The sequence below is a fragment of the Gobio gobio genome (assembly GCF_949357685.1).
Source record: "Gobio gobio genome assembly, chromosome: 5".
NCBI lineage: Eukaryota > Metazoa > Chordata > Actinopteri > Cypriniformes > Gobionidae > Gobio > Gobio gobio.
The window spans coordinates 31,418,148-31,431,233 of NC_137101.1; the positions used below are offsets into that span (position 1 = coordinate 31,418,148).

General features: G+C 38.8%; 1 protein-coding gene across 1 annotated transcript in view; it reads left to right on the forward strand.

The window, feature by feature from the left end:
• Nucleotides 1-12,164, forward strand: part of large1 (LARGE xylosyl- and glucuronyltransferase 1) — a 75,424-nt gene extending 63,260 nt beyond the window's left edge. The window contains exons 12-15 of the mRNA XM_079817872.1: nt 400-678; nt 4,841-4,987; nt 5,238-5,433; nt 8,193-12,164. Of these exons, the coding sequence (XP_079673998.1) occupies nt 400-678; nt 4,841-4,987; nt 5,238-5,433; nt 8,193-8,390 (820 nt within the window). The 3' untranslated portion in view covers nt 8,391-12,164. The remainder of the gene's footprint in view (nt 1-399; nt 679-4,840; nt 4,988-5,237; nt 5,434-8,192) is intronic.
• The last annotated feature ends 922 nt before the right edge of the window (nt 12,165-13,086 follow it).

Here is a 13,086-nt window from a genome sequence, read left to right on the forward strand (position 1 = left end):
GTTTAATGTACAACAACAGTGACGTGCAAATAGTATCTGCCAGCGTAACTACTATTTACTACTATTGCAAAGAAAACACTTTAATTTTACATAGTGTAAATATAATGGATTGTTATTTTCTCTAAGTAGTAAATTTAGTCAAATGCCTGAAAATTCTTGGAAATTCATTGGTCAGAAGTGGTGGGAACCTTTTCCTTGTTTCCATTGAATTACAAGATGCTTTGGGTCAATATCAAATCATGCTAGAGATCATGTCAGCTCCAGTGCTTTTGTCATTAAAACAAAAGGAGTCATTAAATGTTAAAATACATGCAATTTCACCTATTGTCTTGGAGCCATTGTATCAGAATATATGTTCATATGTTTTTGGTCACCTACTTGAGTGTTTCTTTGTTCCAGGCTGCAGATGCTAGAGGCCATCTGTAAACACTGGGAAGGGCCCATCAGTCTGGCCCTCTACCTCTCAGATGCCGAAGCCCAGCAGTTCTTGCGATACGCTCAGGGCTCTGAGGTTCTGATGAGCAGGAGCAACGTGGGATACCATATAGTCTATAAAGAAGGCCAGTTCTACCCTGTTAACCTGCTGCGTAATGTTGCTATGGGGCAGGTCAACACACCCTACATGTTTCTGTCGGATATTGACTTCTTGCCCATGTATGGACTCTATGAGTACCTCAGGTGAGACATAACCTAAATATGGAATGGTAAAACAATGTTGGCTCATTTTGATTTTGATCTCATCTCAACTATTGACCACAATCCTAAATTGGTGGTTACAGCCTTGTTAAGTGTCATTATTTATCATTAAAAACCCTAAAACTAAGCCCATTTGCTACTTTATTTACCCCCATCACAGTACATTTTAAATTCATATATTTATAATTTGAGTCAGAAACTGAATAAAGGGACCCTTTTCACTGACTGTGATGACGTTTTTCCACAGTTATCAACATCGCAAATCTAGTAAAGTTTTTAATATTTTCATTCAATACTCATTTATAATGCTATGCTTTGTTACATTACCTTGACATGACCCTGAAGTGTCTGCAGAGACCATGTCAATCAGACACCCCCTGAAATTACCTCATTGAAACGGCATCCTCAATAAACCCGTCTCCGGCGTGATGACTCAGACCGTTCGAATATTCCTATTTAATAATTGTTTAATCGATATGTCATCCTCAATAAACACGTCTCTGGCATGATGACTCCAATCTTTTGAATATTCCAATCTAATATGACCGATGAAACTAATATGAATCGATCATCCACTCTAATATGACCCCTGCCCTGTAAAGCTGCCAGAATAATAATCATACGCTGTTTGTTAATTGGCCAGAGGAGAACTGGCACCCCGACTGAGCCTGGTTTCTCCCAAGGTTTATTTTTCTCCATTAGGTCACCTGATGGGGTTTTGGTTTCCTTGCCACTGTTGCCTTTGGCTAGGCTTGCTCAGTTGGGGACACTCAGGCCCGTCGCGACAAGGCAGGCAAACCAAGCAATTGCTTGGGGCCCCGAGCTGGCCTGGGGCCCCAAGACAACGACAGGTTAAGAATAAAATGAAACGACAAACTGCGTGAGTGCCCCATTGATAGTCAATGCAGTAAAGTGCAATGACACTTTTATTGGGATCCCCCTTAAGGGACCCCCTTAGTAGTCGCTGACAGCAGCCAGCCAACCAACGCGATCTCTGCAGCAGCAAAATACAAAATCGCCTCGGATTTGAAGCGGAATTTTATGCTTCAGGAAGCCAGAAAAGAAAAAAGAGAAAGGAAGAGGAGGATAAGAAAAAACAAGATAGTGGTATGTGATAAATTACACTGGATAAAATAGCTCTACTTGTCTTGTACAAAAATGGTGTAAGTTTGCAGCAGGTAGGCTAGCAAAAATATGTTTATGTTAGCTATCGTTACCTGCCTGACGGCAAATGCTGCTTGTAAAGAACAGTTAGTGCAACTTTTTTTTCGAACAGACGGAATGACATGAGATTGCTATAGCTTTGTAATAGGTTTTGATGAAAGTGGCATAGCATGCTATACTAACTATTATTTATGCTATGCATAAATAACCTGGAATAGTTAATATAGCCATACCTGTCAAGTTTTGGATTTGAAAATAAGGGACATTTTTCGGCGCCCACCGCAAGCAGTCCCACCCCCCCAACCAAGCTCCATATCCCTTACATTTTAAGACAGGTGTTATAGCCCAAATGAAAACACAAAAGGGTATATATGATGAGCATTTATTTAAAGGCTTATTTGCATATTTTCTGTTCATTTAACATTGCTTGTCTTTACATTTTATTTTCATTCCACACATTCTTTTCATTTCATATTGCTTTTCTTTTACAGTTTTTCTTTTCATTTCACATAACTTTTCTTTACTCTTTTAGTGAGTTATTGTACAAATTTGTTGCAGACTTTGCATTCTTTAAGACTGTTTTGGAAGGAGTGTATTTGTGGGCTGGGCCAGAGTGGTTCATTTTACATGAGAGTAGAGCGCAAACAGTTCTGTTGTCTAATGTCATCCTATTCTCTGTAACAATCTTTCGTACCATGCTAAATACCCTTTCTGAACTTGCATTACTATGGGCAGGGCTCGACATGAACGCTTGTCCGCTTGTCCGAGACAAGTTGATTTTTTGAAGGGGCAAGTGAAAAATAATTTTACTTGCCCAACGGACAAGTATCCTGAGTAAAATGTCAAAACAAAAAATAACTAGGGAATCGCCAAAGTGCAATAATGATTCTGCATTCAGTTAGTGTAAGTGTAGATCGATAGTGGATAATAATATCAAACAAACTGTTGAGGCTCGCGCAGCCTCTCGAGGAGAAAATCGAAAACAAATGAGCGCCGCTCATACAAAGAAACTCAGTTAACATACACGGTTAAAATTGTGTAATTATTATATTTATAACATATGATACAGTTAAGCAACATCACACTAACAAGAGTGTTGTTTTCCTGAATACCATCACGACTGGAAATGACATTGATTTCATATGCCAGTTCCATAACCAATGAATTAACATTAAGTCACTTACATTTTATAATTAAATTCGCTGTCCCATTGATCAGGTTATTTACACAAGTTTTTTTTTTTTGGCAGGAGTGCCTTAATCCGTCACTATCGTTACGTCCATCATCCGTCTGTTTTGTTTTTTTCCCGCGTTGTCACTCGTCATCTGACCTCACACACTAACCTCGCGACAACTGACACCTATACTGTAGGCTACTGCAGATGGCAGTTATCGCGAGGCTAGTTACAGAGCTCAGATTGGAAATGTTTTAGTTTTTTTTACTCCGGTATTATTGTTTTTTAATAACGCAGGTTAAAATACGGGAGATTTACAGGAAAATACTAATACGGGAGGACGGCGGGAAAGAAGGGTAAAATACGGGACTTTCCCGGCCAAAACGGGATACTTGACAGGTATGAATATAGCATGCTATATTAACAATTATTATAAACATTATTTAACCAGAAAGAGGCAGAGGAACATGATTTTTTTCATAGCTTATCTTAATGTGCTAGTGTCGGGATATACGGTAGTGACAGTTTGCAAATATGACATTAGTTACCAATGGATCTTGAACAATTACTTTATTCTGTGGCAATTTTTACACTGTTACATTTTGAAGTATCAGGACAACCCACATGTTTTACTGGTACTGTTTACATGTTTTACTGGTATTGGGGGGGCCTCCATGTCCATTTTGCTTGGGGCCCCCAAATTTCTTCAAACGGCCCTGGGGACACTAAATTTTTCAACTAAATATCCATATAAATCTAATTAGTAAACAAAATTAACCATATAAACTAAATCACTGATCTAATAATTACTAATCTAATGCCCACATTGTTACTGTATGATAATTGAAATGAGCTAGATGACACCATTTTCTCCGGAACGGCTTTACGGCCGAATCAAATTCTGTTCCATTATTTTCCTGTTTAACACTGTGAAGCTGCTTTGAAACAATCTGCATTGTAAAAGCGCTATATAAATAAAGTTGACTTGACTTGACTTGTCATGCTGCGAGGGTGTTTCGAATACCGAGGGAGTGACGGCAAATTCGACATCTTTCTCTCTTCTGATTGCTGTAATTCATTTCTCAATTTTTTTCTCTTTTGGAGATTTGTGGAAATGCAGATTTTTTTTCTTTTGCTATTAGAGCAAATGCAAATACGAAAATAATATTTGCTGTCGTCTCTTATTCACCGCTATAGAAGTTTACTCAACTATGATTACTTGTTTTGTTTTTTTTACACTGATTGGTATCGGCTATCCTAGGCTCGATCCTTAGTTACGTCAGCTGTCATGCAGTAGGTGACAGTGTACACTTTTAAGTGGAAGCTCAAATTTAGTTAAAGTGGAAGCTCAAATGTGTGTGTGACGTAAGAGAACCAATAAGGTCTGTTTTAACGTGTTGCACGTGCATGTTCAAGCCTCCGTTTTTGATGCATATTTGATGCACACATTTGTAACAAATCACTCAAAAGTCTACCCGTCAGACGGAGACAGTGTTGCCAAAACATGTTGATATGGGTTACTCAGGTAATTTTTATAATTATTACAAAGTGATAGATGCCCCTTTTACGTGAGAAACTCCCTGGTCAGCCCTGTATGAAAATACAAGTATTAGATTGGGACTCTGTATCAGCAGATACACAATCGGATCAGGAGCACAAAATATTTGATCAGCCGTCCCTAGTGAAAAGGGTCCATTCTGGTACTGTCACTCCGTTTTGGTGTGCTATTTCGTGTGTTCCATTTCCCAGGTTGTGATTTTAACAAGAGATCCATTCCACAAGTAATCCATCTTGTTTCTGTCTTAGGAAATCAGTTGTTCAGCTTGATATGGTGAACACTAAAAAGGCTCTTGTGGTTCCAGCGTTTGAAACGCTGCGCTATCGGCTGTCCTTTCCCAAATCTAAAGCAGAGCTCCTGTCACAGCTCGATATGGGCACTCTGTTCACATTCAGGTAAAAACTATTTAAAAAAAATATATAAAACATTCTCAGAAATGTTACAAAATTTACGGCAGATAAGATTTTCTCTGATTTGTGAATCTTTCATGGTTCCTCTAAATCAGTACATTTCAGTTAATCGAAATTAACCAACCTATCACAAACTTAGGTAGTATATATTTATTTATGATTATTATTATTATTTTTTTTCCTTGACAGTTTTATAATGACTTAATAAAGTTAATAATCATTTACTTGTCCACAGATATCATGTCTGGACAAAAGGTCACGCTCCAACAGACTTTGCCAAATGGAGAACCGCTACAACACCGTACCGAGTTCAGTGGGAGGCCGACTTTGAGCCGTATGTGATGGTCAGACGAGAAAGCCCAGAGTACGACCGGCGCTTTGTGGGGTTTGGGTGGAATAAAGTAGCTCACATCATGGAGCTGGACGCTCAGGTAACACTTGTGTGCATTAATACTATTTAAATTTAATCAAAAAGCTTTTTTGGATTTCATTTTAGACTCTGACTAGACAGATGATGTGACAGATTCGTATCTTTATTTCAATAGTAGAACCCATGATTTTAATGTAATTTGGTTGAAGGTGCAGTGTGTGAATTTTAGCAGCATCTAGCTCCGCTCACACCTCCCTTTCGAAGCACATAGAGAAGCTACGGGTCTGACAGAGGACAAAAATGTCGTCTTTGGAGAGAGCAGAGAGTAGCTAGCGCTCTGTAGAGAAGTTGGTCCATTTAGGGCTACTGTAAAAACTTGCCAGCGCAAAATGGCGATTTCACTCTAACGGTGTATGTAGATAGAAATGACTCATTCTAAGGTAATTAAAACATAATTACCTTAGACCGCCCAATCAACTCGCTGCTCCCAGCAGCCTCTGATCTTGTGCTTGATCAGCATGCCTGTTCAGCGCTTCGCACGAGCCGCCTTCAGTGCCTAGAGTGTGTGTGACAGCGTTTCCCTGCTGCTGCCGGCGAACTAAATTTATGCAACGTTGTTGCAAATGTCGTGCCATGGCTGCCAGAATGGACACCAAGCTCATCCGTGTCTTGACCAAGGCCGTCGAGCAGCTTGGGTTAGAGTGGTCTACGCCTGAGGAGCCCACTCGCAGTCGCCTAGATGAGTAGCACCGCCAGACTCCCCTCCTGCGAGCCGCACCCTTCTTCCTAGAGGTGCACGTTGAGCTGACTAAGTTGTGGCGTGCCCCCTTATTCGGCCCACCTGTGCACTTCCGCCTCATCCGCCCTCACTACAGGGGATGGCGCCCAGGAGAAGGGCTATGAGAAGCTGCCTCCCCTCGATGAAGCACCATGGGTGGGCAAAGCACCTTTTTTTCACCCACTGCCATTGGATGGAAGGCGAAAACCTCACATCCCTCCTAGGCAAATTCTCAGTGGAACTGAGTGAAATCATAACTGTAATCTTAGGCTACGTTCAGACTGTAGGAAAATGTGGCCCAAATCAGGGTTTTTTTGCTCACGTCACTCAGCCTGCCTTTACATGCACATGAATTTTAATGACATCCCATTCTTAATCCGTAGGGTTTAATATGGAGTTGTCCCACCTTTGCAGCTATAACAGCTTCAACTCTTCTGGGATGGCTTTCCACAAAGTTTTGGAGTTTGTTTATAGGAATTTTTGACCATTCTTCTATAAGCGCATTTGTGAGGTCAGGCACTGATGTTGGACGAGAAGGCCTGGCTCGCAGTCTCTGCTCCAATTCATCCCAAAGGTGTTTTATCGGGTTGAGGTCAGGGCTCGGTCAAACTCGCTCATCCTTGCTTTGTGCACTGGTGCGCAGTCATGTTGGAACAGGAAGGGGCCATCCCCAAACTGTTCTCACAAAGTTGGGAGCATGAAATTGTCCAAAATGTCTTGGTATGCTTAAGCATTAAGAGTTCCTTTCACTGGATCTAAGGGGCCAAGCCCAACCCCTGAAAAACAACCCCACACTATAATCCCCCCTCCACCAAACCTTACACTTGGCACAATGCAGTCAGGCATGTACCGTTCTCCTAGCAACCGCAAAACCTAGACTGAGAAGCGTGAGTCCAGTGGTAGCGTGCTTTACACCATTGCATCCGACGGTTTGCATTGCACTTGATGTTAGGCTTGGAAGCAGTTGCTCGACCATGGAAACCCATTCCATGAAGCTCTCTACGCACTGTTCTTGAGCTAATCTAAAATTTCATGAATGGACTTACTGCACATGTGTTAACCTATCACGGTACAAAGCTTGAATTCACTGAGCTACTGAGAGCGACCCATTCTTTCACAAATGTTTGTAGAAGCAGTCTGCATGCCTAGGTGCTTGATTTGATACACCTTTGGCCATGGAAGTGATTGGAACACCCAGGTTCAATGATTTGGATTGGTGTCCCAATATTTTTTTTGGCAATATACTGTACAAGCAAAACACGAGGGCTCATATCATAAATGTTTAAAACTCGGCTCTCTCTTTTCAAATCCTCTTCTTTGTTTTTTGTATATTGCCCGTGCATAAATTAGCTGGCTTCCGTGGCAGATCACACAATAAGTAAATGTAACGTACTGAGTCAGAAGGTTGAGGATCCAAACGCAGCTTTATTGAGAGAGTAATCCACAATCGTAGTCAAAAACAAGCAAAAGGTCATACACAGGCAAGCAGTCCAAACAGGCAAACAAGGCAGGAGAGACGGAACAGGCAAGAAATCCAAAACCAGAGACATGAAACCAGGGACACGCTCAGAAATGCAGTTTACAACAAAACAAGACTTCGCAGTTAATGATAGAGTGAACATGGTTTATATAGGCTGGGGTAATGGGGTAATGAGGTAATGTGACACAGGTGCAAACAATGAGTGATGATGAGTCCGTGCAAAGGATTATGGGTAATGTAGTTTATGATGAAGTGACAAGTCCGGGGTGGAGTGCCCTCAGGTGGTAATCAGGGGCACTCTCACTGGTGATTGTGACAGTAAACATGTAATAACTTACTTTAATGTCCTCCATGACGTATTTTTATTGTGCTTTTGCGCATGTGGGTCAGTTCAGGACTATGATCTGTTCGCACTGGAATCTGATATTTGCCACATTCAAAACAACAATGTGAATAGCCATTAAAAAAAACTGATCTGAGCAATAAATAAAGTGTGAACATAGCCTTATTTTCTTATAAATAGATATTTCATGTTCAAATGCTGTTTGTTGTGTATTTTCAGGAGTACGAGTTTGTGGTTCTGCCCAATGCCTACATGATCCACATGCCGCACGCGCCCAGTTTCGACATCACCAAGTTTCGCTCGAACAAACAGTACCGTGCTTGTCTGAAGACGCTGAAGGAGGAGTTTCAGCAGAACATGTCACGCCGCTACGGTTTCGCCGCGCTCAAATACATGACAGTGGATAACAACAGCTAGCCGAGCACATCGTCCAGGGAACCAATCCAATAACTGCCATGAGCTGATCCAGGAGCGCTGTGTGACAGCATCTTTATGGTTGCGTTCAGTGAAACTGAGAATGCAGGGTTATTAGGAGGCACGGCTCGTGATCATCCATTCATTCAGGGATCTGATGAGACGTTTATCTGTGGTGTTTGACACCGGTGCCGAGAATTAAACTGTTGATTCAAAGTCACTTTTGTGAGAAGGCGAGCAGATTCTACAAATGGAAACTTCTAGAATTAATGATGTCTGTTGTGACTTATTAAAAATGGACAACAGCACTGATGCACTTCAGATTAAAGCCTTGAATCTGTCTGTCAACCTATCTTTCATTCTGCCTGTCTAACCATTCGCCTGCCTGTCTGTCAGTCTTTTGTCTGACTCTCTGAAAGTCTATCTGTTGGATTGTTTACCTGTCTGTCTCTCCCTTTTCATCTTTACAATCAATCTTTCTGTCTATGCTTCTGTTTGTCTTATAATTAGTTTTTTTATCTCTGTCTAACACACTGTTTATCTAACAATATATATATATATCTCAATCTATATCTGTCTAACTATGATCATCTCTATCTTTCTGACAATCTATTTAACAATCTGTTTATATCTGTCTCTATCTAACAGCTTGCCTGTATCTCTTTATATCTGTCTTTCTGTTATACCTGTCTTTCTAACAATCTGTCTACATCTCTGCCTATAACAATCTTCCAACAATCTGTTTGTATCTTTGTCTGTTTAACAATGTCTGTCTGTTTATCTAACAATCTGTCTAAATCTATGTTTAACAATGTCTATATCTGTCTAACAATCTCTCGATATTTGTTTGTCTGCTTCTCTCTCTCTCTCCCTGCCTTGTCTGTCTCTCGTCATATCATCTGCCTGTCTAAAACTCTTTGCCGATATTTCCCTAATAGTCTGTCTAACAATCTGTCTATATATCAATCTCTCTTCATATCAGCAATTTCTCTAACAGTCTGTTTTCTCTCTCTCTCTCTCTGGATTCAAGGTTTCAGTCTCAGTGTTGACACAGTTGTTGTGTGTTGTGAAGTACTTGGAAATGTGTTCATTCTCACTGCAGATGTGAACAGTGTAATAAACAGGGATCTTCATTCATCGGACTGGCAATAATACGTAACGAGAGGCCAAAGTGAACACTTCATTGACACATTAGAGATGGTTATTTTACATGTAACTGACTGTCATCTTCCATCAGAGGGCATCACACCACACTAACAGACTTATGCACTTGATTGCGGGCTTAATTAACAAACTTAATCATTTTCTTCATTATTTGTAAAAGTGTAGTTGATGCTGCGGCAGCAGTGGAGCATGTCATGGGTGTGTGGTAGTTTTTCTCTACGCAGACTATCAGCAAACAACATGTCTGACTCAGGCTCGTGTTCACACAGAATTATCAGCTGATAATTTGCCTTTTTTGCCACCCTGACAGCACACAAGCTCAACATCGACAAGACATCTGTGTTAGTTTTCATCTGCCATACGTCTCTAAAACTTGTCCTGTCTGATGTTATACTGACATTCAGCAGTTTACCACCACCTATATGATTGTGATTTTTTGTGAATCAGATATTTTCCAGATGTTTGTACACAATAATTAGAACTTGATGCGTTCTTCAACCGACTTCTCGGCAGCATAAGTGTGTTTACTGCGGTATCAATGAAGTGCTTTTAATCGGCTACAGTCTGTGCCGTGTGCATTACAGTATGCCTGTGAGATCATCTTTATAGGTTGAGCTCATCCACAGGACTGCTGCTTTATTTTATGTTACTTTATTGGTTGGAACGGACAATAGGCCGTTCATGCTGATGTCCTATAGAGCCCTTTGTGGCACAGCTGAGAACGCACTCGCACTCGCACTTCCATTACCAGTTGCTTTGTGGCAAGTTTTTGAAGAAGAGTTTGTGTTTACATGCTTGCTTGGAGTATGCTTTGGGCCTAAAACAAGCAGATACATCGAATCTGTGAAAACAACATGAATGTGAATGATGAATGTGTGCGGCTTATATTCAAAACAGGTCCATTATAGCAGACCTGGGCTAGTTGTCACTTTTTTATTTTGTTAAGTGAATATTTCTCAGGGTGGGTTTATTTTTGAAGGTCAGTTTGAAGCAAACCATAAAGTCTTGAGAACGCTTTTGAGATATTTTCACTCGAAAAAATATGTTGTCACAATGTATGGAGTAATATGTCATAAAAAGAATTTGCATACAATGCAAATATTATAGGCTGTTTAATGCCTTTTCAAGAGAATTTAAACTGTAAAGCAGTTTTTAAAAAACACTAAAAATGTAAGATGTATGCTTTTGAGTTTAATTGTTCAATGTGTATTCTAAAAACTCAATAGTAAACTTTAGTTGGGGAATAATTTACATCGGACTATGTAACGGCCATGTCCATGTTACTCCCTAAAAAAGTAACTAATTACGTTACTTGGTTACTTTTTATGTAATAAGTAATATTTTATGTTGTTTTTGCGTTACTTTTTCTCACCTGAGAATGTAATTGCGTTACTTAGTTACTTTTTTAATGTAAAGTAATGTTACATTACTTTTGCGTTACTTTTTCTCACCTGGGCTGGGCTTGCTTGTTAGTTTTTTAACAACAACAACAAAAAAAGTTACATTTTTGGCCAATCTAAAGGCACTTTCAAACCAAACGATAAATAAATAAGCCTCAGGCTGAAGGAAACACAAATTCACGGTTTTACTTAAAACGGAACAACCGTTTAAATGGCTGCTCAAACAAATCTTTCAGCTGTGTGACACATTTACAAGTGTGACGAGTAAACACAGCACACATTGCCTCTGCACTTACTCTGATTTCTCTCAACATAGGGACAGTGGGAAAACAAAGTAACTTGCATTACTTATTTGAAAAAATAACTGTTGAAGTAGGAAAACAAAGTACCTTGTGTTACTTATTTGAAAAAGTAACTGTTGAGGTGGGAAAACAAAGTAACTTGCATTACTTATTTGAAAAAGTAACTGTTGAGGTGGGAAAACAAAGTACCTTGCGTTACTTATTTGAAAAAGTAACTGTTGAGGTGGGAAAACAAAGTAACTTGCATTACTTATTTGAAAAAGTAACTGTTGAGGTGGGATAACAAAGTAACTTGCATTACTTATTTGAAAAAGTAACTGTTGAGGTGGGATAACAAAGTAACTTGCATTACTTATTTGAAAAAGTAACTGTTGAAGTGGGAAAGCAAAGTAACTTGCATTACTTATTTGAAAAAGTAACTGTTGTAAATTGAAATGTAATGTATTACTTTACTAGTTACTTGAAAAAGTAATCTGATTACGTAACTCGTTACTTGTAATGCGTTACCCCAACACTGCTGACAACTAGCCTCAGTCTCCTGTATTTGCTACATCTTTTGGGTTCCAACCATCCAGTTTATTTTGTATTCATTTGGAAACCGTCCACGTCATTGTACTGAATAAAGTGCTGAAATGTTCTGATGTGGTAGCCTTACGTCCATGTCCTTCTGTGGATATACATGTTTCATAGGTTGCAGTGTTACTATGTTCTGAGCGCTCATTGAAATGTTTGCTTTAGAGCTGTGTGATTATTTTTCAGTATTTTCTGAGGTTGTACACGATTACTGATGTACTGAGCTGTATGTGCACACTAGCTGATTGATGTGTGTGTTTAATATGAATATAAACAGCCACATGTTCAGGATAACACTGATAAAACTGCTTCTGAATAAAATCACATCATGTTGTCTTATCCTGCTTATTTATGTAGATGATGCGGTTTACAGTATGAACAAATGTTTATTGAATATTTCATACTTTCATTGCATTATCTTCATGAATCTCCTACGCACATAAAATACTTAAAAATGTCATTCTCTGAATTAATGTGGCATTAATATACTGTAAAATATTTCAAGGAGACAGCTGTCATTTTGCCTTTTGTAGGACGTATTAAATATCAGCACGGTAATAATTTTTAAACATAACCAAAATGTTACAACAATATATCAATTAGAATGTAAGCGCATTTAAAGGAATATTATAAACAATTCTAATACACTTTAGAGAGAACTTGTTTGAGAAAAATAGACACCTGGGAATAGCCTGGGAATTCAAATATAATTAATATAATATATAATGACTAAATGCAGTTGCTATGTGACAATGAAGTGGTTTAAATTATTCAACAACAATAAAACCTTTTAGTAGGCTATGCGAGACAAAGGAAGCCATGCTAAAATTTCATTGACTGATTCCTCTTTATTATAATAAACATAAAAATTATAATTGACAATAATATGAATTACTAATTACTATTAATACAAATTTCTATTATTAGTAGAAATAGTAATTATAACGTTATAATATTAATATTATTATTCATTACGCCTGTATACCAAACACTCAATACATCCAGCAAACTATGAATAAAATGTGAGATTCTGACGCAAGAGGGGAGAACAGAGAAAAATACATATCTAAATAAAAACATGAAAGAAATTGCATGTTTAAATTGCCTTTTGTGAAATGTGAAACATTATGAATTTGAAGTTTAGCCAATAACAACATACGTTTTTTTTCATATATTATGTGACTGTAGATATATACATTAGGCCTATATATTTTTAAGAATCAGCTAAATTTGCTTACTATTTCACATAAAACACCTGAG